This window comes from Balaenoptera physalus (genome assembly GCF_965194825.1).
Source record: "Balaenoptera physalus genome assembly, chromosome: 11".
NCBI classification, from domain to species: domain Eukaryota; kingdom Metazoa; phylum Chordata; class Mammalia; order Artiodactyla; family Balaenopteridae; genus Balaenoptera; species Balaenoptera physalus.
This window is the reverse complement of record NC_138896.1, coordinates 80,261,249-80,287,586: the sequence shown is the minus strand read 5'-3', so window position 1 is coordinate 80,287,586 and position 26,338 is coordinate 80,261,249. Positions and strand designations below refer to the sequence as shown.

At 37.3% G+C, this 26,338-nt stretch overlaps 1 protein-coding gene and 1 long non-coding RNA gene across 20 annotated transcripts in view; one reads left to right on the top strand and one right to left on the bottom strand.

Moving 5' to 3' along the window:
- The window catches only part of LOC309637552, a 398,176-nt gene that overhangs the window by 17,336 nt on the left and 354,502 nt on the right, over window positions 1–26,338 (bottom strand). The gene's annotated exons all lie outside the window — the stretch shown is intronic.
- The window catches only part of CFAP20DC (CFAP20 domain containing), a 303,119-nt gene that overhangs the window by 138,211 nt on the left and 138,570 nt on the right, over window positions 1–26,338 (top strand). For all 19 annotated transcript variants that reach the window (XR_014250542.1, XR_014250543.1, XR_014250544.1 and 16 more), the window contains one exon: window positions 3,569–3,706. Coding sequence is in view for 16 of the 19 variants with exons in the window: in XM_082412150.1 (XP_082268276.1) it covers window positions 3,569–3,706 (138 nt within the window). In the remaining 3 variants the exon portion in view is untranslated. The remainder of the gene's footprint in view (window positions 1–3,568; window positions 3,707–26,338) is intronic.

The following is a 26,338-nucleotide window of genomic DNA, read 5'->3' as shown; positions in this document are numbered from 1 at the left end:
AAACATTGCAATAATATACTATCTCATACTGGGAGCAAAGACATCAACAAAAACTACCATCTGGTTGTGTTTGGATGCTACATGAGCAAATCTGTCAGCTTTCTCATAGCTTTCTCCTTCATGTACCATTGCCATTCTGAACTAACCATTCCAGCCAACATTATGTTCTTTCAGATGTGTTAGCAAAAGCAGTTTAAATTCGATTGTATCATTTTTCAGATGTTAATCAAGCAGTCTGCACGTTTCCATACACAGTTCCTTCCCGAAGATAGAACTTGTCTGAAAGAACAAGGTAGACAGGCCTTGGTCCCTTAGTATCTGATTGCCAGCTTGATTTGTTATTTGCCCTCTGGGGAGAAAGATGTGCTATCCAAATAAAATGTGCATGCAGTACTTTTCAGGATATAGCTGAACAAAGAACAATCAGAGAAGAAAAATGCAAGACTGGACAGCTGCATTTAATCTAGGTTGGCTGTTTAAAAGGGGCTTTTGTTCATGACCATTTATTAAGCACCCCCTTTGAACCAGGTGTTGTAGTAAAGATATCATTGGGATTCTCTCACTATTCTGTTTGGCAGAACTATCTTTCTTCCACTTCCTAGAATGCTCCAAAGTCTTTCTGCCTTCAGAGTCTTCAAATGCTGTTTCCTCTACCTGAATAACTACTTATCCTTTATGACTCAGCTTAAATGTCTCTTTCCCTAAAACCCTGTGATGTTGGATTCCCCCATTGCTTCTTTTATAACATCTTGAACTTTTCTTTCAGAGCACTTAACACAATTGTAATTTAAATATTTGTGGTATAACTTGTTTCATATTCTCTGCTAGGTATAAGCTTCAGTAAGGCCGACACAGAGTCACTCTGGCTCACCACTGCATTCCCAGCCACTAGATGAGTGCTTGGCACATAGTAGAGGCTCAATAAGTATTTACTGAATGATAAAATGAGTAAATGAATGATACAGGCAGACCATGCCCTCTAATACTCACAGTTCAGCACGATTTAATTTTTATGTAGGATCTATGCTGTTTTCAGAATTAATCCTTATTTTTAAATTAAGCTGTAAATGCTTAAAAAATAAAATAACATAACCTGGTAATTGGGCCGGGAGAAGGGGGTTGTTTAGTGGGGAGATGAGTTAAGTTCTATTTAGGTCTATCAGAACATCCAACTACCAGGTTTAAAGCTCCTTCATAGTTTGGGATCGCAAAAATGAAACTAAGGCCCCTTTCCTCTTTCTCACAAATGAGACTTTCTCCACAAAGTCTCAAAGTTTGACAGTCAGTAGTTGCTGAATGATTAGGCTGTATTTTAAAATAGTAAATCAGTAGTTTTTTTTCATGAATTTCTTCTTTTATTGCAGGTTTTATACTGCCCACAGTTTTCCTCAATGAATAATCCAATAGATAGTGAGACGTTCTGAGAGCAAAGAGAGAGTAGATACAGAGAAAGGAAAAACGTTGCAAAGGGGATTTGAGGCTTTTAATGTGAAATCTGATTTGCATGTCAACCACGTTCCTGTAGGATTCAGATTAGAGTTTTGTAATAATCTCTGCCTTGTTCTATCTTTCATAAAAGCTTATGGAGTTTTGGTTACCAGAATTTGCTGTCTGTCCCTTGTTAGTTGGAAACTCAGCTTTTCTTTTGGATACAGTTAAAACTTTGTATGGCATTATATATCCACACAAGCCCTATGAGCTAAAATTTCCATGATTTCTCTTCATAGGATTCAGAATCTTATTAGCCCACAGAATTCTCTTCCTCTATTAATATAAAATCTTAGTTTATCAATATTGGCATTGATGTGGAAATTATCTTTTTCTGCCTCAGAGAAGTCTGAAATGACATGTCAGGTATACATCTGGAGTTAGTCTACTTATTTTCCAAAAGTTTTCTATTTTGAGAATTCATTTACTCAATTACTTTACTAAATGTCGATGACAAATAAGAAATGAATGGACAAAGAATACCTGAAAACTAAGATTTGTAAACCCAGTGGCATTTGTAATTACTGGAGCATTAGGATACTTAGAAACCATGACACTGCTGATAAGCATTTAAGTTTTTAGCTAAATGATTCATTTTCCTTTTCAAGATTAGGACATTAAGATCTAATTAGGGAATTGCCATGGCTTGGATGTACAAAAACCTAACATCATTTGCCTTTATATACATGGTTAGAGTTTATACATACCTAAGGATGTTTTTGAGGGATGAATTTGGTTGAATTTTTCTTACTACTCACATTCACATATACACACACCAAATTTTTCCACTAGATTCTAAAAATAGAAACTCTTTCCTAATAAAAATTAAACACAAATTATTCTAAGAAGAAAATAAAAACTATGCTTAAGCTAATCGTGAAAAGTTATTTTACATTTTGGTATATTTCCTTCTAGTCCTTTTGCCATTCATACATTTTATTTAACAATTTTCTAAAATCGTTAAGTTGAGATAGAGTTTTGGATACGTTACTTTCATTTAACTTCCTATCTTGAGCCTTTCCCATATCATCAAGCTATCTTCATAAATACAATTTTCTGTGACTCTTTACTGAAAATTCCAGTTGCTTCATTTTTCAGAAATTATAAACACTTATTTACATAGATCTTCATCTGAGTTTCTGATTTGCTTACTTTAGAATAGATTCATAAAGTGAAATTACTGAGTAAAATGCCATGGACATTTTTAAGGCTTTTGATGCACACAATAAAATTGCTTTTTGGAATGCTAATAGCAACTTAATTCCTACTTGCTACATATGACAGAGCTTAATATCTTTGCCACAAAATAGATCATATAAATAACTTTTTAAAATGCTCTAAAAGTAAAATGGGTTAAGAACATGAATAGAAAATCTACTATAATGAAAACTTAAATATCCATATAAACAAACATATATGAACAATATTAAATCTCATTGGAAATACAAACTATAATAATGAAAATACTATTTTAATTAAACTATTTTTTTCTTTGAAAGTATTTGAAGGTAGGATGTTAACATTAGGGGAAGCTGGGTAAAGGGTATATTGGAACTCTGTACCATTTTTGTAACTTTTCTGTAAGTCTAAAATTATTTCAAAATAAAAAGTTTAAAAATTGACTCATATAATGGCTCTAGGTGCTTATTTGGTAATGTCATTGTACTTATCGATCTTGTATAAATGAGCCAGTGTACTCCCAGAAACCTTTCTTGGAGCATACCTAGCTAGTTCTTCTTTCGAGTACCACTCTAGTATTAAAAAACAAATATAAAATGTTTCCAGTCAGTGCTCTCATTTATTGCAGAAGTCTCTGAACCTGTTCCATATGTTAAGTACTCTATCTCATTTAATCCTTTCTACAGTCCTAGAAAGTGAACATTAAAATTATCATGCTCATTTTACAGATGAGAAAACCAAGCCTGTAAGGTTGAGTAACTCATCCAGAGTTACACTCTAAAATGTTTTAATTTAATCAGTTTCATTTATAAGATATGTCCATTTGGCAGAAATGGCTTACATTTGGAGAATGAATGGTAGTCTTTATTTCCAACTGGATATGGTGTTCCCTTTCCAACAGATGAACCTACAGACATCATTCCACGAAGCTGCCAACTCACGACAGATGTTCCACAAGTCACACAGCTGCTAAACATGACTAAACTCTGCCAAACTGAAATAAAATTTGGAGGTCATCCTCTAAGTTCAGCAGAATCAGGTATGTACTCAAGTATCTAAATTATAAGCATGTTTATTTGTAAGACCAAAAAGGGGTGGGGGGGTGGAGGGGGTGGAACAGCCTTGTGACGATGCTTTATAGCTTGAGGTTAAATATTAAGTCACTTTAACATCAACTCAAGTCAGTGATAAGTCATTATTTTAAATTTCTCTTCTAGCAACTAAAATATCTTCTCGATTTTTACACGATAAGTCAAACATCCTGGGTTCTTTCTCTCCTTTTCCTATATGCTTCCACGCCCTGCCAGTTATACCTCCCAAACGTCTCTCAAATCTGAACCTATTGCTACTTTCATTGTTCAGGTCCCCACTGTCACTCACCTCACCCTCCCAGTTAATCTTCACATTGCTGTCAGATTTCTCTTTCTGATAATAGAAATAGAAATGTGATCGTGTCACTCTTTGATTAAAGACTTTTAATGCCTTTCCCACTATGTTAAAGACAAAATGAAAAAACCCTTGGGAACTCACACAAAGCCAACCTCCTCTATTCCACACTTACTCCACAGTTTCATCTCCAGACCCTTTCTCTCATTTCCCATGTGTTAATTTCTGACCACTCTCTGGGCTTTCATATGTTTGTATTTTGGGATTGCTGTTTTGTTGGCCTAAAATGGCTTCTTTGCCTTTCTGCCAGGAAAAAACTCCCAATTCATCTTTCTAGATCCAACTCAAATGCCACATCTTCTATTCTAACAAGAATTGTTTTCCTCTTTTGATGGCTTTTTTTTTCTTTCTTTTTTTTTTTTTTTTTGCAGTACTTTTTAATTAATATGTCTGCATTCCCCAATTAAGCGTGACTTCCTCCAAAATGGCACTGAACCTCATTCTTCTATATCCCTAGCATCTAACACAGTGCTTGCCATATATTAGGACAGGGGCTGCAAACTCATATTACCACAGAAGCCAGTCAGAAAACATAAATGAGTAGAGAGGGCTGGATGCCTGGATATTTGACCCAGAGAAACATTTTCTACTTCTACAGTGAGCCCTATTGGGAGTGGAGGGGGGCGGTTAGGGGAGAGGCGTGAGATAGTGCTTCAAAGAAGTTGTTCTCTAGTATTAACACAGTAATACTAACAGCTATGCAAATGATACAATACATGGCAATTGACACTCAGCCTCTGTGAGAGAGCTATAGGGAGTGGTGAGAACTATAGCAAAGTGGATTCTCCTTTTCAGTCTAGAAGGGGCACCTGCAGTTCAGTTCTAGCCAACTTTTGTCTTGCAAGAACACAGGCCCAGGCTTGCCAGATCTTTCATTCTTGTCAAGAGGACCTTGGTATCCCAATGTTTACGATAAGTCTCCCAATTTTAAAGTATTGTCTAAACTCTAAAATTTTTTGAAAACACTCTGTGGGCCAAAGACAAAATATGCCAGGGCTGCCTGTTTTCTACCTTTATAATAGATACCCATAGCTATTGACCAAATGAATGAATAGTACTTACAAATCAAGAAACCTGTTATTCAGGTGAGTGGTTCTCAACTTCCTATATGTTAGAATCAGTTGGGACATTTAAAAAATAACTGATATAGAAAAGAAGGAGAGAAGATGGCGGAAGAGTAAGACGTGGAGATCACCTTCCTCCCCACAAATACATCAGAAATACATCCACATGTGGAACAACTCCTACAGAACACCTACTGAACGCTAGCAGAAGACCTCAGACCTCCCAAAAGGCAAGAAACTCCCCACATACCTGGGTAGGGCAAAAAAAACAGAGACAAAAGAATAGGGACAGGACCTGCACCAGTGGGAGGGAGCTGTGAAAGAGGAAAGGTTTCTACACACCAGGGAGCCCCTTCATGGGCGGAGACTGCGGGTGGCGGAGGGGGGAAGCTTCGGAGCCACGGAGGAGAGAGCAGCAACGGGGTGCGGAGGACAAAGCAGAGAGATTCCCACACAGAGGATCGGTGCCGACCAGCACTCACCAGCCCGAGAGGCTTCTCTGCTCACCCGCCGGGGAGGGCGGGGGCTGGGAGCTGAGGCTCGGGCTTCGGAGGTCGGATCCCAGGGAGAGGACTGGGGTTGGCTGCATGAACACAACCTGAAGGGGGCTACTGCACCACAGCTAGCCGGGAGGGAGTCCGGGAAAAGGTCTGGAACTGCCGAAGAGGCAAGAGACTTTTTCTTCCCTCTTTGTTTCCTGGTGCGTTGGCAGACGGGATTAAGAGTGCCGCCTAAACAAGCTCCAGAGACGGGCGCGAGCCGCGGCTATCAGCGCGGACACTAGAGATGGGCCTGAGACGCTAAGGCTGCTGCTGCAGCCACCAAGAAGCCTGTGTGCAAGCACAGGTCACTATCCACACCTCCCCCCCCCGGGAGCCTGTGCAGCCGCCACTTCCAGGGTCCCATGATCCAGGGACAACTTCCCTGGGAGAACACACGGCACGCCTCAGGCTGGTGCAACATCATGCTGGCCTCTGCTGCCGCAGGCTCACCCCGCATCTGTACCCCTCCCTCCCACCGGCCTGAGTGAGCCAGAGCCCCCAAATCAGCTGCTCCTTTAACCCCATCCTGTCTGAGCGAAGAACAGACGCCCTCAGGCGACCTACACGCAGAGGCGGGGCTGAACCCCAGGAGCTATGCGAACAAAAAAGAGAAAGGGAAATCCCTCCCAGCAGCCTCAGAAGCAGCGGATTAAATCTCCATAATCAACTTGATGTACCCTGCATCTGTGGAATACCTGAATAGACAACAAATCATCCCAAATTGAGGAGGTGGACTTTGGGAGCAACAATATATATATATTTTTTCCCTTTTTCTCTTTTTGTGAGTGTGTATGTGTATGCTTCTGTCTGTGATTTTGTCTGTATAGCTTTGCTTTTACCATTTGTCGTAGGGTTCTCTCAAGGGTTTTTTTTTCTTCTTTTTTTCTTTTTTGTTTTTTTAGTATAGTTTTTAGCGCTTGTTATCATTGGTGGATTTGTTTTTTGGTTTGGTTGCTCTCTTCTTTCTTTTTTTTAATTACTTTTTAAAAAAATTTTTAATTTTTTATTTTTTAATTTAATAACATTATTTTATTTTATTTTATTTTATCTTCCTCTTTCTTTCTTTCTTTTTTTTCTCCCTTTTATTCTGAGCCGTGTGGATGACAGGCTCTTGGTTCTCCAGCCAGGTGTCAGGGCTGTGCCTCTGAGGTGGGAGACCCAAGTTCAGGGCATTGGTACACAAGAGACCTCCCAGCTCCACGTAATATCAAACGGCGAAAATCTCCCAGAGATCTCCATCTCAACGCCAAGCCCCAGCTCCACTCAACGACCAGCAAGCTCCAGTGCTGGACACCCTATGCCAAACAACTAGCAAGACAGGAACACAACCCCACCCATGAGCAGAGAGGCTGCCTAAAATCATAATAAGGCCACAGACACCCCAAAACACACCACTAGACGTGGACCTGCCCACAAGAAAGACAAGATCCAGCCTCATTGACCAGACCACAGGCACTGGTCGCCTCCAACAGGAAGCCTACACAACCCACTCAACAAACCTTACCACTGGGGGCAGACACCAAAAACAATGGGAACTACGAACCTGCAGCCTGCGAAAAGGAGACCCCAAACACAGTAAGTTAAGCAAAATGAGAAGACAGAGAAACACACAGCACATAAAGGAGCAAGGTAAAAGCCCACCAGACCTAACAAATGAAGAGGAAATAGGCAGTCTACATGAAAAAGAGTTCAGAGTAATGATACTAAAGATGATCCAAAATCTTGGAAATAGAATGGAGAAAATACAAGAAACGTTTAACAAGGACCTAGAAGAACTAAAGAGCAAACAAACAGTGATGAACAACACAATAAATGAAATTTAAAATTCTCTAGAAGGGATCAATAGCAGAATAACAGAGGCAGAAGAACGGATAAGTGACCTGGAAGATAAAATAGTGGAAATAACTACTGCAGAGAAGAATAAAGAAAAAAAAATGAAGACAATTGAGGACAGTCTCAGAGACCTCTGGGACAACATTAAACGCACCAACATTCGAATTATAGGGGTCCCAGAAGAAGAAGAGAAAAAGAAAGGGACTGAGAAAATATTTGAAGAGATTATAGTTGAAAACTTCCCTAATATGGGAAAGCAAATAATCAATCAAGTCCAGGAAGCACAGAGAGTCCCATTCAGGATAAATCCAAGGGGAAACACGCCAAGACACATATTAAACTATCAAAAATTAAATACAAAGAAAAAATATTAAAAGCAGCAAGGGAAAAACAACAAATAACATACAAGGGAATCCCCATAAGGTTAACAGCTGATCTTACAGCAGAAACTCCAAGCCAGAAGGGAGTGGCAGGATATATTTAAAGTGATGAAGAGGAAAAACCTACAACGAAGATTACTCTACCAAGCAAGGATCTCATTCAGATTCGAAGGAGAAATTAAAACCTTTACAGACAAGCAAAAGCTAAGAGAATTCAGCACCACCAAACCAGCTTTACAACAAATGCTAAAGGAACTTCTCTAGGCAGGAAACACAAAAGAAGGAAAAGACCTACAATAAGAAACCCAAAACAATTAAGAAAATGGTAATAGGAACATACATATTGATAATTACCTTAACTGTAAATGGATTAAATGCTCCAACCAAAAGACGTAGACTGGCTGAATGGAAACAAAAACAAGACCCGTATATATGCTGTCTACAAGAGACCCACTTCAGACCTAGGGACACATACAGACTGAAAGTGAGGGGATGGAAAAAGATACTCCATGCAAACGGAAATCAAAGAAAGCTGGAGTAGCAATTCTCATATCAGACAAAATAGACTTTAAAACAAAGACTATTACAAGAGACAAAGAAGGACACTACATAATGATCGAGGGATCAATCCAAGAAGAAGATATAACAATTGTAAATATTTATGTGCCCAACATAGGAGCACCTCAACACATAAGGCAAATGCTAAACAGCCGTAAAAGGGGAAATCGACAGTAACACAATCATAGTAGGGGACTTTAACACCCCACTTTCACCAATGGACAGATCATCCAAAATGAAAATAAATAAGGAAACACAAGTTTTAAATGATACATTAAACAAGATGGACTTAATTGATATTTATAGGACATTCCAGCCAAAAACAACAGAATACACTTTCTTCTCAAGTGCCCATGGAACATTCCCCAGGATAGATCTTATCTTGGGTCACAAATCAAGCCTTGGTAAATGTAAGAAAATTGAAATCGTATCAAGTATCTCCTCCGACCACTACGCTGTGAGACTAGATATCAATTACAGGAAAAAATCTGTAAAAAATACAAACAGATGGAAGCTAAACAATACACTACTTAATAACCAAGAGATCACTGAAGAAATCAAAGAGGAAATCAAAAAATACCTAGAAACAAATGACAGTGAAAACACAACAACCCAAAACCTATGGGATGCAGAAAAGCAGTTCTAAGGGGGAAGTTTATAGCAATACAATCCTACGTTAAGAAACAAGAAACATCTCAAATAAACAACCTAACCTTACACCTAAAGCAATTAGAGAAAGAAGAACAAAAAAACCCCAAAGTTAGCAGAAGGAAAGAAATCATAAGGATCAGATCAGAAATAAATGAAAAAGAAATGAAGGAAACGATAGCAAAGATCAATAAAACTAAAAGCTGGTTCTTTGAGAAGATAAACAAAATTGATAAACCACTAGCCAGACTCATCAAGAAGAAAAGGGAGAAGACTCAAATCAATAGAATTAGAAATGAAAAAGGAGAAGTAACAACTGACACTGCAGAAATACAAAGGATCATGAGAGATTACTACAAGCAACTCTATGCCAATAAAATGGACAACCTGGAAGAAATGGACAAATTCTTACAAAAGCACAACCTTCCGAGAGTGAACCAGAAAGAAATAGAAAATATGAACAGACCAATCACAAGCACTGAAATTGAAACTGTGATTAAAAATCTTCCAACAAACAAAAGCCCAGGACAAGATGGCTTCACAGGCAAATTCTATCAAACATTTAGAGAAGAGCTAACACCTATCCTTCTCAAACTCTTCCAAAATATAGCAGAGGGAGGAACACTCCCAAACTCATTCTACGAGGCCACCATCACTCTGATACCAAAACCAGACAAAAATGTCACAAAGAAAGAAAACTAGAGGCCAAAATCACTGATGAACATAGATGCAAAAATCCTCAACAAAATACTAGCAAACAGAATCCAACAGCACATTAAAAGGATCATACATTATGATCAAGTGGGGTTTATCCCAGGAATGCAAGGATTCTTCAATATACGTAAATCAATCAACGTGATACACCATATTAACAAATTGATGGAGAAAAACCATATGATCATCTCAATAGATGCAGAGAAAGCTTTTGACAAAATTCAACACCCATTTATGGTAAAAACCCTCCAGAAAGTAGGCATAGAGGGAGCTTACCCCAACCTAATAAAGGCCATATATGACAAACCCACAGCCAACATCATCCTCAATGGTGAAAAACTGAAACCATTTCCACTAAGATCAGGAATAAGACAAGGTTGCCCACTCTCACCACTATTATTCAACATAGTTTTGGAAGTTTTAGCCACAGCAATCAGAGAAGAAAAAAAAATAAAAGGAACCCAAATCGGAAAAGAAGAGGTAAAGCTGTCACTGTTTGCAGATGACATGATGCTATACATAGAGAATCCTAAAGATGCTACCAGAAAACTTCTAGAGCTAATCAATGAATTGGGTAATGTAGCAGGATACAAAATTAATGCACAGAAATCTCTTGCATTCCTATACACTAATGATGAAAAATCTGAAAGTGAAATTAAGAAAACACTCCCATTTACCATTGCAACCAAAAGAATAAAATATCTAGGAATAAACCTACCTAAGGAGACAAAAGACCTGTATGCAGAAAACTATAAGACACTGATGAAAGAAATTAAAGATGATACAAATAGATGGAGAGATATACCATGTTCTTGGATTGGAAGAATCAACATTGTGAAAATGACTGTATTACCCAAAGCAATCTACAGATTCAATGCAATCCCTATCAAACTACCACTGGCATTTTTCACAGAACGAGAACAAAAAATCTCACAATTTGTATGGAAACACAAAAGACCCCGAATAGCCAAAGCAATCTTTAGAAAGAAAAACGGAGCTAGAGGAATCAGGCTCTATGATGTCAGACTATGCTACAAAGCTATAGTAATCAAGACGGTATGGTACTGGCACAAAAACAGAAATATAGATCCATGGAACAGGATAGAAAGCCCAGAGAGAAACCCACGCACATATGGTCACCTTATCTTTGATAAAGGAGGCAAGCATATACAGTGGAGAAAAGACAGCCTCTTCAATAAGTGGTGCTGGGAAAACTGGACAGCTACATGTAAAATAATGAAATTAGAACACTCCCTAACACCATACACAAAAATAAACTCAAAATGGATTAAAGACCTAAATGTAAGGCCAGACACTATTAAACTCTTAGAGGAAAACAGAGGCAGAACACTCCATGATGTAAATCACAGCAAGATCCTTTCTGACCCACCTCCCAGAGAAATGGAAGTAAAAACAAAAATGAACAAATGGGACCTAATGAAACCTAAAAGGTTTTCACAGCAAAGGAAACCATAAACAAGACAAAAAGACAACCCACAGAATGGGAGAAAATATTTGCAAATGAAGCAACTGACAGAGGATTAATCTCCAAAATTTACCAGCAGCTCATGCAGCTCAATATCAAAAACAACAAACAACCCAATCCAAAAATTGGCAGAAGACCTAAACAGACACTTCTCCAAAGAAGATATACAGATTGCCAACAAACACATGAAAGAATGCTCAACATCATTATTCATTAGAGAAATGCAAATCAAAACTACAATGAGATATCATCTCACACCGGTCAGAATGGCCATCATCAAAAAATCTAGAAACAATAAATGCTGGAGAGGGTGTGGAGAAAAGGGAACCCTGTTGCACTGTTGGTGGGAATGTAACTTGATACAGCCACTATGGAGAACAGTATGGAGGTTCCTTAAAAAACTAAAAATAGAACTACCTTACGACCCAGCAGTCCCACTACTGAGCATATACCCTGAGAAAACCATAATTCAAAAAGAGTCATGTACCACAATGTTTATTGCAGCTCTATTTACAATAGCCAGGACAGGGAAGCAACCTAAGTGTCTGTCAACTGATGAATGGATAAAGAAGATGTGGCACATATATACAATGGAATATTACTCAGCCATATAAAGAAACGAAATTGAGTTATTTGTAGTGAGGTGGATGGACCTAGAGTCTGTCATACAGAGTGAAGTAAGTCAGAAAGAGAAAAACAAATACCATATGCTAACACATACATATGGAATCTAAGAGAAAAAAAAAATGTTCATGAAGAACCTAGGGGCAGGATGGGAATAAAGATGCAGACCTACTAGAGAATGGACTTGAGGACACGGGGAGGGGGAAGGGTAAGCTGGGACAAAGTGAGAGAGTGGCATGGACATATATACACCACCAAATGTAAAATAGATAGCTGGTAGGAAGCAGCCTCATAGCACAGGGAGATCAGCTCGGTGCTTTGTGACCACCTAGAGGGGTGGGATAGGGAGGATGGGAGGGAGGGAGACGCAGGAGGGAAGAGATATGGGGATATATGTATATGTATAACTGATTCACTTTGTTATAAAGCAGAAACTAACACACCATTGTAAAGCTATTATACTCCAATAAAGATGTTAAAAAAAATAAGAAATAAAATAAAAATAACTGGTATAAAAGACATCTTTTTTCCTAATGTCTATGCTTTACCCCCAGAGATTCTGATTTAATTGTCCTAGGCTGGATTTTTTGTTAACTTCTCCAGCAATTCTGACATGCAGCCAGGGTTGAGAACCCTGAATGAGAGACTAGATCACTTATCCCCGCAAAGGTTTTGTGGGTCAGATGACACTCATACGTACTGAAGTAATTCAGAGGACGGTCAAATAGGACAGTTATGGAGGAAGAAGTAGATCTTGAAGCTATTCAGTAAATACTCATGTAAGTATTTATAATAAATAAAGATTTATGGAAGTGTAAGATGGTGCAGAAGAGTGAGCAAAGACAAGGAGACAGCAAAATGCATGGATGAGTTTCCTGAGGGATCAATAACAGGAATGGCCTCTGAGCAGGAGGGCTGTGTTGAAAGACTATGAGAAGAGTGTGCCTTATATTCCTAAAATAGAGAAATTATAACTTCTTTATTAGGAAGTTGAACTTGACGTCAGGCTTCAAGATGAATTTTTAAGTCAAGTGAGACCAGAGATCAAGGATTACAACTAAGATGTCTTTGCAGCCATCTAGGCATAAAATGACTAGTGGATGTGAAAATGGAAAGTGATGACCCTGAGAGAAACCACAGTGGGGAAACTGGCAGGGCTTATTGGTTCTCAGATAACAGATGGGGAAGGGAGAGTGGTCAAAGTTTGAGAGAGGTCAAAGTAGAAAGAGGAGAAAGGAGATAACTATGATGAGATGAATGAGTGGCAAAAACAGACTCACTTTTACTCTCTCTCTGTTTATCCACTATTCAGTTATTCTTGGTGTATTTTCTGTATGTAAATCCGCATCAGCATCATATGTCCTAAATTGTATATTCCTAGAGAATTGGGACCATTTTATAACTTTTACAGTATAAACCCTGAGAGAGGATTTTGTGTAAATAGGCACTACATTTTTAAACCCTGTATTATGAAATTTCCAAACCTACAGAAAAGTAGAGAGAATACATAATGAACCCCCCCCATATTCCCATCACCTTCCACAATTGCCAATTTTAGGCAAGAATTTGTGATAGCAGTGAGGACACAGGTAGTGAGAATTTGTATATTTATTATATACACTATATTTAGATAGAGAGGGAGGGAAAGAGAATATATACAATCTATGTTCTTTACAGAACCTTTGGAAAATACCTGTATATAAAAGGATGAAAAAGTTCTCACTACCCAGACAGCCACTGTAAATACCTCAGGTCACAGTTCAATCTTAATGGAAGATTCTCCACAGAATACAATGAGTAAGAGTGTTTTCGATAACCAAACACTCTGTCTGTATCTAATAGGCTGTGATAGCTTTCCATAACAGAAATGACTGAAGAGCCTATCAGGTAACTCTTTACAGTTGTAAATGCTCTTTTTTCCTTCTGTCTCTCTAGCTTAATGTTTTAAGAATTGTCTTTAAATGAAACTATAAGTCTATATCCAGATATTTTAAATGTCTTTCTTTTTAAAGTTCAAGGACACTTATAATGCCAGAGAGTAAAGAGAAATTTGAATAAATATTAAATGCATCATTAACTCAATATTATAATTAAACAAACTTTTTCATAGGCTGTGTTTGATCCCACCTTGTAGAAGAGGATATTAGTGCATATTTTGCAAATTCCATAAATGGGCTTTCAGCATAAGGATAGTCAACTTGAGTCATATATACAGAAAATTAATAATCACCATCAGAAAGCATATTTCTTCTGTCCTGTGAATCTCAATTATACTTATATTCATTTATAACCCTAGGGTTTATGATTGTTCCTCTGAAGTAAATCTCATTGCACATGTACAGCAGCTAAGATTACATAAACATACATCGAACTCTGTAGTTCTCTTTCTACAAATACTGTTTTTTTTGTTGGTTTTTTTTTTGGGGCTGCTTTTGGTCTTCGTTGCTGCTTGCGGGCTTTCTCTAGTTGCGGCGAGCAGGGGCTACTCTTCGTTGCAGTGTGCGGGCTTCTCATTGAGGTGGCTTCTCTTGTTGTGGCGCACAGGCCCTAGGCACTCGGGCTTCAGTAGTTGTGGCACACGAGCTCAATAGTTGTGGCTCGTAGGCTCTAGAGTGCAGGCTCAGTAGTTGTGGCACACAGGCTTAGTTGCTCCGCGGCATGTGGGATCTTCCCAGACCAGGGCTCAAACCCGTGTCCCCTGCATTGGCAGGCGGATTCTTAACCACTGCACCACCAGGGAAGTCCCTCTACAAATACTTTTCAATTGCTAATTTTGACATTTGTAGGCTTTGAACCTTACTATAAGTGATTATAATAAAAATTACTGTTCTCTGTGTGAGAGATTTTATGTGAAAGGTGTAGCTAATGACAAATGCCCAAGGACAGACTTTTTAATCATGGAAAAGCCAGGAGGTATTTCTTCATTTGAACTATTTGTTTTTGTGTCTTTCTAAAATATGGACTCCCCATGGTGAGATTTGAATTGCATGAAAAGTGACTGTGTGTTCTTGTAACTTACTTACAGTACTCATGTAAATTGTGATATTTAATTATAAATGCACGAATTAAGAGATCCCAATGATGCTGCTACAGAAGGAAGTAGCTGCTTCCTGTGGATGCTTTCTGTCATGTTCACCCAAGCTAAAAAGGAAACTTTGAAACTTCTGTTTTAGAGTTCATTTTTTTGAATGCTGTATAACTTGATCAAGAGCATTTAATGAAATTAATAAAATAATTGTGTTTCCAAAAAGTCAATGTTACCACACATTTGCACTGTTCACTTTGTCAATTCCCAGTGCACGTCAGTTAATGACTGTTAGTCTGCAGAGGACTGCAGGCTCTGATGATCTTATTTTCATTAATGGGACCCCACTTTAACTGAACTAGTGAATCAGATCTGGTTATTGAAGTTGAGCATGCAGCTACTAATGCCAAGTTGCAGTGGTCCACTAAGCACAAATCAAAACTAGTAATTTGCTTCATTGTTGCTTTTGTTGTGGTCATCCATTTACAGTGCTTGGAGTCAGTCTATTTATCTCTTGTAAAAATTTAAAAAAAAAAAAAAAGATACACACACAAACGTGAAACCACCACAATCAGGAGAGTGAGCATATTCATCATTCCCAGAGGTTTCCTCATAATCTTCATAATCCCTTCCTCCCAACCCCATCCTCACTGATCTGCTATCTCTCATTATAGATTAGTTTGCATTTTCTAGAATTTTATAAATGAGATATAATATATATACCCTTTTGTCTGGCTTCTTTCACTCAGCATAATTATTTTAAAATTTATTTTGAGATAGGCACATGTGGTTTGTAGAAATAATTCATTCCTTTTTATTGCAGAATAGTGCTCCATTGTGTGGAGATGCCATATTTTGTTTACCCATTTACTTGTTGATGGATAAATAATACTGCTGTGAACAGTTGTGTAGAAGTCTTTGAATGGGCATAAGCTTTCATTTGTCTTGGGTAAAAATGCCTAGGAAAGGGATGGTTGGATTATATGGTAGCTTTTTAAGAAATGCCAAATTATTTTCCAAAATAGTAGTAACACTTTATATTCAAACCAGCGGGTATTATATCCAGTACCAATGAGTGGTATCTCATTGTGGTTTTTGATTTGCATTTCCTTGATAATTACTAATGATGAGCATCTTTATGTTCTTATTTGCCATCCCTGAATCTTCTTTGATGAAGCATCTGTTCAACTCTCTTGTCCATTTTTAAACTGGATTCCTTATTTTCATATTATTGAGTTTTGAGAGTTCATTCTATATTCTGGATATAGGTCCTTTTTCAGATATATGAATTGTGAATATGTTTTTCCAGTCTGTTGCTTACATTTTATTCTCATAACAATATCTTTTGAAGAGAAATTTTTAACTTGATCAAGTCCAGTTTATCAAATTTGCTTCTGTGGATTGTGCTTTTGGTGACATATTTAAGAAATTTTTGCCTAATCCAAGGTTATGAAGATTTTGTCTTATGCCTCCATGTAAAAAAAAAAAAAAAATTACAGTTTTAGGTTTTACATTTAGGTCTATGATCCACTGAATTAATTTTTGTATATAATATAAGATATAAATCCACATTTTTGGTTTTGGGGCCTTTTTTTTTTTTTTTAATTTAGATATCTAGTTGTTCTAGCCTTTGCTAAAAAGTGTCCTTTTCTCCACATCATTTCCTTTGCACCTTTGTCAAAAATCAGTTGTCAATATACTTGTGGTTATATTTCTGGTCTTTTTATTCAGACTCTTTATTCTCTTTATTCTGTCTCATTTATCTATTTGCTTTTATGCCAATACCATGATTTTTATTACTATATGTTTATAAGTCTTGCATTCAGCTAGCATGAGCCTTCCAGTTTTGTCCTTCTTTTTCAAAAATTATTTTAGCTATTATGGACTCTGTGCATTTTAGTATAAATATTAGAATCAACATATGAATTTCTGCCAAAAAGGCCTGTTGGGAATTTGATTGGGGTTGTGCTGCATTTATAGATCACAATTTGGGGAGAATGGACATCTGAACAATATTGATTCTTCCAACTTCTTTTTTTTAGGTTTTCTTTAATTTCTCTCAGCAATATTTTATAGTTTCAGGGTACAGTTCTTTTATAACTTTCCTCAGATTTATCCCTAAGTATTTTATATCTTTTGGTACTACTGATAAGTGGTAAGTTTTAAAATTTCTATTTCCAATTGTTTGTTGCTAGTGTGTAAAATACATTGAAATTTTGTAAATTGATCTAGTATCCTGCAACTTTGCAAAACTTATTTATTACTAATAGTAGCTTTTTGCGGATTCCAGTAGACTTCCTACATAGATGATTATGTTGTGTGTGAACAAAGACAGTTTTACATTACCAATCTGAATGTCTCATTTCTTTTCCTTGCCTGATTGCACTGGCTAAGACCTCCAGTACAAAGTTTAATAGAAGTGGCAAGAAAGGATAGCCCTGTCTTATTCCTGATCTTACTGGAAAGGTATTCAGTCTTTAATGATTAAGTATGATGTTAGCTATTGAGATTTTATAGATGTCCTTAATCATGGTGAGCAAGTCCCTTTCGTCACTAGTTTGCTGACAGTTTTTGTCAGGAATGGATGTTGGATTTTGTCAAACGCATTTTCTGTATTTATGAGATCATCATGTTTTTTTTTTCTTTTTTAGTCTGTTAATACAGTGAATCACATTCATTGATTTTTTAATGTTAAACCAACCTTGCATTTCTGGGGAAAACCCTGCTTGGTCCTGATGCAAATATCCTTTTAGTCTATTGTTTGATTCAACTTGTGTTCATAAGGGATTACTGGACTATAGTTCTCTTTTTTTATAATGCCTTTGTCTGCTTTTGGTATTAGGGTGAAGCTGGCCTCATAGAATGAATTGGGAAATATTTCCTCCCCCTTTCCCCCACTCCTTAAAACTTTTTGAAAGAATTTGTGTTAAATTGGTATTATGTCTTTCTTAAATGTTTTGTGGAATTTATCAGCATGAGAAAGTTTTTATAACCTGTAAATTCAATTTCTTTAATAGATAAAGAGTTTTTCAGGTTAACTATTTCTCTTTGAGTAAGCTTTGGTAATTTGTGTCCTACAGGGAATTTGTCCAGTTCATCTAAGTAGTTGGATGTCTTGGTATAAAGTTGTTCATAATGTTGCCTTATTATCTGGAGAATCTATAGTGATACCACTACTATTCCTGATGTTAGAAATATGTATCTTTGCTCTATTTTCCCTGGTCAGTCTAACTAGAGGTTTATCATTCTTACTGATCTTCCCAAAGAACAAGCTTTTGGTTTCATTGATTCTTTCTACTGTTTTTCTATATTGTTTCATTTATTTTCACTTTGATCTTTATTATTCCTTTCTTCAGTTGTTTTGGGTTTCATTTGCTCTCCTCTTTCTATCCTTAAGGTGGGACTCAAGGTCAATGATTTCAAACTTTTCTTTCTCTACTGTAGCCATTTAGTGCTAGAAATCTCCCCATAAGTGCTGCTTTAGCAACATCCCACAAATTTTGGTATTGTATTTTTATTTCATTCTGTTCTAAATATCTTCTAATTTCATTTTTCATTTTTTCTTTGATCCATGGGTTACTTAGGAGTTAAGTGTGTTACTTAGTTCCCAAACATTTGAGATCTTTCTGTTATTGATTTATAATTTAATTCCAGTGTGACTTGAGAAAATAATTTATATGAAGTGATTTGTTTTAAATTTGTTGAGACTTGTCCTGAATAGAGTCTATCTCAGTAAATGTGCCATATGCTTTTGGTAAGAATGTAAATTTTACTGTTGTTAGGAGTATTCAATAAATGTCATTTGGATTAAGTTACTTAAAAAAAAAAAAAAAAACTAGTAATTTGCTTAAAAATTAGGAGGTAGTTCTCCCAAGTGCCCTCCTTTCCACAGCAGCAGTCTTACTGGATTTTTACTTTTTAAATGAAGAGAGACTGACACCCGTATCTCCTAACTCAATCGCAAACAGATAAAGGATCTAGCAAAACCATGAAATAGTAATCTAACCATAGTTGGCATTGGTGAGATCTTTGTTAGAATTTCTTCTTTGGGTTGTACGTTATGAAAGCAAATTTCAAATCAAGCAGCAAAATCTACTGTAAAGTAGAACCTTAAAAAAAAAAGAGAGAGAGATTCTGACTTCAGGAAAAAACAAGACACTCTAATTTCTTCTTTCTAAACTCAGATTTTTGGTAATCCTTGTCTTAGGATTGTTGGTTAAAGAAATGCCACAATTAAAAAATGGGCAGAAGACCTGAATGACATTTTTCTTAAAAAAAAAAAAAGTTTGTAATTAAAGTACTTTGCATAGGATGTGCACTCTCAAATTAGCCGCAGTTTGCCCCACGTTCTACATGTGCCTGCTTGTCACTTATATGTTACCTGCCTGGCATTCAAGCCACTTCATTTTGTCCCTCCCCTGCTTCCACCACCACTTTCTTCCCTCTGGAAAAGATTATTACAGCATTATATTCCATTCTTGATTCCTCATGAACCCCATTGGTCTTCATCAAATACATTAATTATCATATTCATAAAGTTCTCGTACTTATCCAAACAATCACTATTAGACCCACTTTTCACATAGCAAAACAAAAGTTTTTAATTAGATAGCTTTACAAAACTGCACAGAGAATAAATAGTGGACAAAGAAAGAATCCCCTGCAGTGCCCTCCTGGACCACCAAAGGCAGTATCATATGTGGTGAAAAGAAGGCAGGCACAAAGAGGCCTTGGGCATTTGGATTCTGAGACCCTACTCTAAGTGGACAGATCTCTAAACATCATGAGCCTCAGTTTCTTCATCTGTAGAGGTGGAATAATATCACACAAAGTGACTGGAAATTTCATAGAGATCATGTACACATCATCATATCCGTCATCCTTTAGATCTCAGATTGAATGTCATTTCCCTCACCCTAAAGACTAGATACCAGCCCCCTGTTAAACACACTTTGAACCTTCCCTTCATAGCTTTTACCACAATTGTAATCATTTAGTTATTTATGACTTACTTCCTGTAATATCTGTCTTCCCTGTGAGACCCAGAGTGCCTTGGAGGAGGTGATGTGTCCACCTTATTCCCTATCTTATTCAGTACTTAGAGCAGTGGTTGCCCAGACTAGGTGCCCAATCACTAATGAAAGAATGGGTGAATGAAGGGATAAATGATTGTGAATGGACTTCATAAACTGTTAAATGCTATTCAAGATGGAAGGTATTAATAGCATATTTACTAAGCATTTACTCCCTACTAAGCACAGTATTTAGCATGTTACATGCATTGTTTCATATAATCTAACAAAAATGCCTTGACTTAAGTACTATTATTATCTCAATCTTATGGATGAAGAAAGTGAAGCTTAGAAAGTTTAAATACCTTGTCTAAAATAATATTGCTCTACTAGATCAGTCTTTGTGTTTTTGACATTCCTTATAACAATGCACATATAATAAAATAAAAATTAATCCAATTCAAAATCTGGATTCTGGTAGCAGGTTTAATTCTGATTCGATCATTAGATAATAGATGTAAGTCTTGAGCATGACCCCTGAATGATTAGAGTTGAAAATTCAGCAGGTTTTTCTGGTTAAACTTTGAAAACCTTGCAAACTTAAATGACTATAATAGTTAGAACATTGTATCTTGAGACAAAAATGAATGTTTATTATTCTAAAAGACAATTAGAGAGCAGACCCTCAGGTTTTATAATCTAACTACAAAGGCTATACCCCTCAGTAAAATAGCAAAATAATTAATGGTAACATCTCTGACCTACACCAAGTTCATTTTCCACAAACTCAAGAAAATGAAACGCCTAGAGCATGACTTTAATCTAATCTTGATTTTTAACCTTATATTATATATATTGATATCAGGTCTTAAAAGAACTCCTTTTAGAATTCAAAAGGCATGCATTCCTGCTTGTAGTTTTCTTTCATTAAGATTTTTCTCATTATAGAAACTTCATCCCTTCTACTTTTTATTTTAGAAACCAAAGGTCTAAGTTACTTTTCCTTGTAGGTTTTAATTAGGACCCTATTATCGTGGATACATAGCATGATACATGTTTATAGACATAATTATGACAATTAATATGATTATAAACAGAATTATTAAAGTGAAACAGACTTTAAGAATGTGTATGTGTTAATTGTACTAATAAGTTTAAAAAGCCTGCTAATTAAAGAGATACTAAATAGTGGATTATTGTACACTTTGCTTTGTGAAAAAAAGGTATACTAAAATTTGTAAAATTTAAAAAATAGATTTCAATTTAAACACACAGTGGTAGATTGCTCTTTAAAGAAATCCTATAGTAGATCCTCTTATAAAATACAGAATAACATCTTATTTTCTGTGATTCAAGGAATTATATCATATCAGGTTTAGTTGTAGCTTTAATAGCCATTGACTATCCAAGAGATAAGTCAATGACTCTTGACTGCTAAGCAAGAAATTCCTCTAAGAAGTTCAAGGTATTTAGGAATTTTCATTTTTTAAATAGCTATGAACTATTTAATATATTCATTTTGTTGAAATTATAGCTGGAACTGTGTCAGTATGATTTTTTTAAATACTCCCCCAAAAGTTTTCCTTTTAATCTTTGATACTGTCCACAATTTTGGTGAGATTTATCCATTGTCTACCATATGCTATGCTGGGCTCAGCAGATGAGTATACGTGCAGTACCAAAAAAATGGTCTTTCTACTCAAAGAAACTTAAATGTTTGGGGGCAACCTGTATATAGATGAAGAATATGAAAAAACATCAAGGAAACTGACCTAGTACAATGTTTGAACAGAAAGATATGCCCACAAGCCAAATGATTCCTGTGACTGGAAGTTTAAACAAAAAAAAAAAGAAGAAGAAGAAAAAGGCTTCTATTCTGGTACTGAAAATTCCCATGTAGGCCTATGCCATGTCCCATACATACCTTCAGGACTCTCAGTGGCTATTTCTTTCTGGGAAAATCCACATTTGAGAACAAAATCAGTAATCTAGAATTTGTTTTATTTGGTCACAGAAGGTACAAATGATGGGTCTGTAATAGATTTTTCCAATTGGCCTGGAATTTGAGTGTCATTTCTTTCTATTGCTGATCCTGAGAGACTAACAATGTTTTGTTGACTCCAAATGGATATTTATAAATGACTGAAAAAGATGCAGATGCACACATAGCCAAGTCTATTTGCTAACATTAGGAAATTTCACATGTAAGCTGAGTAGGCATCTGATTGTGGTGCCATAGCACTGCTGCTGTTGAAAGCCACACAGTTCATGTAAATATCAATGTCTTGGTCATTGTTGACCCTTCTCTCTCATCCTCCACATCCTGGCAGTTGTCCAGTCCAGTCTGCCTCCTCAATTCACACATAAATGTCTCAGGTGGATTTTTCTTAAAAATAAGTTTTAATAGTAGTTAGAAATATGTAGTCATTTAATCCAACTTCCCTTCTGACCCATTATACTTTATGATTCATTCAGTTTGCTCAGCAAAGGATCTATTGCTCTGTGTCAAGCACTAGGCTAGCAATTCAGGGGTGACAAAGTAGACCACTGAGTTTATATCTACTGAGGTATACATTATTAGAGAATCCCATAAACATATATGAAAGTGCAATTCTGACAAGTTCTGTGAGGGAGAGCTTATGGGACTACCTAAACTGGGTACTGTAATCAGAGAGGTCTGGGAAGATTAGTCTGAGGAAGTGATACATGAGCTGAAACATAAAGGCCAAGAGGGGAAGGAAGATCCTACATGGGGAACAGCATGTACAAATACTCTGATAGACAGGAAGAACTGAGGAGACCAGAGCAGAAAATAGAGGGTGTTAAGGTTGAACTGAAGCCAGAACATGCAAGTTTTTGTAGGTAATGTTAAGGGCTTTCTTCTTAATCTTAAGGGCAGCAGGGAAGCCATTGAAAAGTTTTAAGTGAGGAAAAGGAATGATTCAATCAGACGTATGTTTATATAAGACCGTTCTGGCTTCATTTTGGAGAGAGCATGGGACAGGGAGCCACAGTGGAACATGGGGGATCACTTGAGAGGCTTTGTGATCATCCAGAAGAGGGATGATGGTTGCTTAAATTATGGTGCTGGTGGAGGAGGTGGAGACAAGTGGATCTGGATTGGATATGGAGAGGATGGAGGGAGGTGTCAAGGATGACATCTAGAGTCTGACTTTTCAACCGGAATGGTTGATGGTGCCATTCATTAGACCAGGTTTTCAGTTGGAGGTGTCTTCGAGACATTGAGGAGGAGCTGGTCAAGAAGGCCACTGTATACGAGAGGCTCTCAGAAGAGAGGACTAGGCTAGAAATAGAAATTAGAGAGTCATCTAATATGTGAATCTGCCTTATAATATCCAGAATAGCTTTCCAGACTTCTGGTCGAACATCTTCAAAATGACAGAAAAGTCACCACCACAACAACCAGACATGCTTTAATTAAAGAAAGATGTTCCTTATGTTAGACTAAAAGCTTTTTTTTAATTAATTTTTATTGGAGTATAGTTGCTTTACAACGTTGTGTTAGTTTCTGCTGTACAGCAAAGTGAATCAGCTATACATATACATAGATCCCCTCTTTTTTGGATTTCCTTCCCATTTAGGTCACCACAGAGCACTGAGTAGAGTTCCCTGTACTGTACAGTAGGTTCTCACTAGTTATCTATTTTATACATAGTAATGTATATATGTCAATCCCAATCTACCAATTCATCCCACACCCCTCCTTCCCCTCTTGGTATCCATACGTTTGTTCTCTACATCTGTGTCTCTCTTTCTGCTTTGCAGATAAGTTCATCTGTACCATTTTTCTAGATTCTACATATAAGCAATATTATATAATATTTGTTTTTCTCTTTCTGACTTACTTCACTCTGTATGACAATCTCTAGGTCTATCCACGTCTTCGCAAATGGCACAATTTCATTCCTTTTTATGGCTGAGTAATGTTCCACTGTATATATGTACCACATCTTCTTTATCCATTCCTCTGTTGATGGACACTTAGGTTGCTTCCATGTCCTGGCTATTGTAAATAGTGTTGCAGTTAACATTGGGGTTCATGTATCTTTTTGAATTATGGTTATCTTCGGGTATATGCCCAGGAGTGGGATTGCTATGTCATATGATAGTTCTACTTTTAGTTTTTTAAGGAACCTCCATACTGTTCTCCATAGTGGCTGTAACAATTTACATTCCCACCAACAGTGCAGGAGGGTTCCCTTTTTTTCTCCACACCCTCTCCAGCATTTATTGCTTGTAGATTTTTTGATGATGGCCATTCTGACCGGTATGAGGTGATACCTCATTGTAGTTTTGATTTGCATTTCTCTAATAATTAGTGATGTTGAGCAGCTTTTCATGTGCTTCTTGGCCATCTGTATGTCTTCTTTGGAGAAATGTCATTTATGTCTTGTGCCCATTTTTGGATTGGGTTGTTTGTTTTTTTGATATTGAGCTGCAGGAGCTGTTTGTATATTTTGGAGATTAATCCCTTGTCAGTTGCTTTGCTTGCAAATATTTTCTTTCATTCTGAGGGTTGTCTTTTCATCTTGTTTATGGTTTCCTTTGCTGTGCCAAAGCTTTTAAGCTTCATTAGGTCCCATTTGTTTATTTTTGTTTTTATTTTCATTACTCTAGGAGGTGGGTCAAAAAAGATCTTGCTACGGTTTATGTCAAAGTATGTTCTGCCTCTGTTTTCCTCTAAGAGTTTTATAGCATCCTGCCTTACATTTAGGTCTTTAATCCATTCTGAGTTTGTTTTTGTGTATGGTGTTAGGGAGTGTTCTAATTTCATTCTTTTACATGTAGCTGTCCAGTTTTCCCAGCACCACTTATTGAAGAGACTGTCTTTTCTCCATTGTATAATCTTGCCTCCTTTGTCATAGGTTAGGTGACCATAGGTGGGTTTATCTCTGGGCTTTCTATCCTGTTCCATTGATCTATACTTCTGTTTTTGTGCCAGTACCATACTGTCTTTGTGCCAGTACCATACATACTTGTAGCTTTGTAGTGTAGCCTGAAGTCGGGGAGCCTGATTCCTCCAGCTCAGTTTTTCTTTCTCAAGATTGGTTTGGCTATTCGGGGTCTTTTGTGATTTTTCACAGAATTAGAATAAAAGCTTTCTGAAGTAAATTCTACTCATTAGTTCTGATTCTGCCATTTGGACAAATGGAATCACTACCTAATAGGGCTTCAGGAATTTGAAGAAAACTGGAATGGTATTTCTCCCCACCACTTTGCCAGCCACCTTAGATCCTCTGTCCAGCAAAAATTCTTTTAGATCAACTCAGCAGTGTAGCCCTTGCCCATGTCTTCAGCTTCATCTATTACAAACACAGAAACAGACCCCCCCAGAACACCTATATACCCACTCACATTACTTCCACTCAGATCTAAATGTTGGGGGCTTCCTAAGCATGATATGTTTTCACAAACTTTTGTGCCTTTTCTCATGGCTGTTACATAGGAATCGTTTTTAATTCCACCACTTATAAAATTATAGCTCTCTAGCAGAAGCTAATGAGACCAACTAGCTAACCATAGGAATTTTTTTCAGGAGAATAGATCAGACAAGAAGTTGCCAGTAGCTCATATATGTCCAGAACTGTAGGACAAATTTGGACTTACTCAGGGCCAACATTGTAGTATTCAAGTTGGTCCTGTCTTGCAAGCAGGACATGGCAGAAGGTTTTCTAGGCTGTGGGCCGTGTTCTGAGTTAAGAGCCGGCACTCTCACGGGCTGTTTTAGTCAGAGAAGGCTGCCTGCACTCACACAGAACTCCACGGTCCTAGTCCAGTCAGGAGTTCCTTGGGCATCCCTCCTTATGGTCTTTCAGAGACTCGGGCTTCTTTCATCTAGTGGCTCCTCTGGGAGCCTTTAAGTCCTCCGCTGGATCTTTTTCATCTTGTCAAGAGATGAGGGAAGAGAGAGCATGGGGATTATGCAGGAAGTTTTAGGAGCGGGAGATGGTTTACACGTCTCACATTCCACTTCTCACGTTCCATTAACCAGAACTCAGTTACATGACCCATATAACTGCAAGGAAGGCTCGGAAATGTAATTTAGCTGTGTGCCCAGAAGGAAAAGGCAGCAGGGTTTGGTGAGCACACCTTCCTTATCCTGGAGGTGATACCAGTTTGCTCTCTTTCTCCCCAAAACCTTTAGTGATTCCCTGTTGCCTACCGAACTTAGAACAGGCTCTTAGCATTTTAATGCTCTTTTCGTTCTGACCCGAGCCTATCCTTCCAGCTAAACTGGTGATTTCATTATTCCCCAAGCGTACCTTACCCTTTCACTCTTCCATACCTTTATTCAGGCACTTTCTTCTGCCTTGGGCA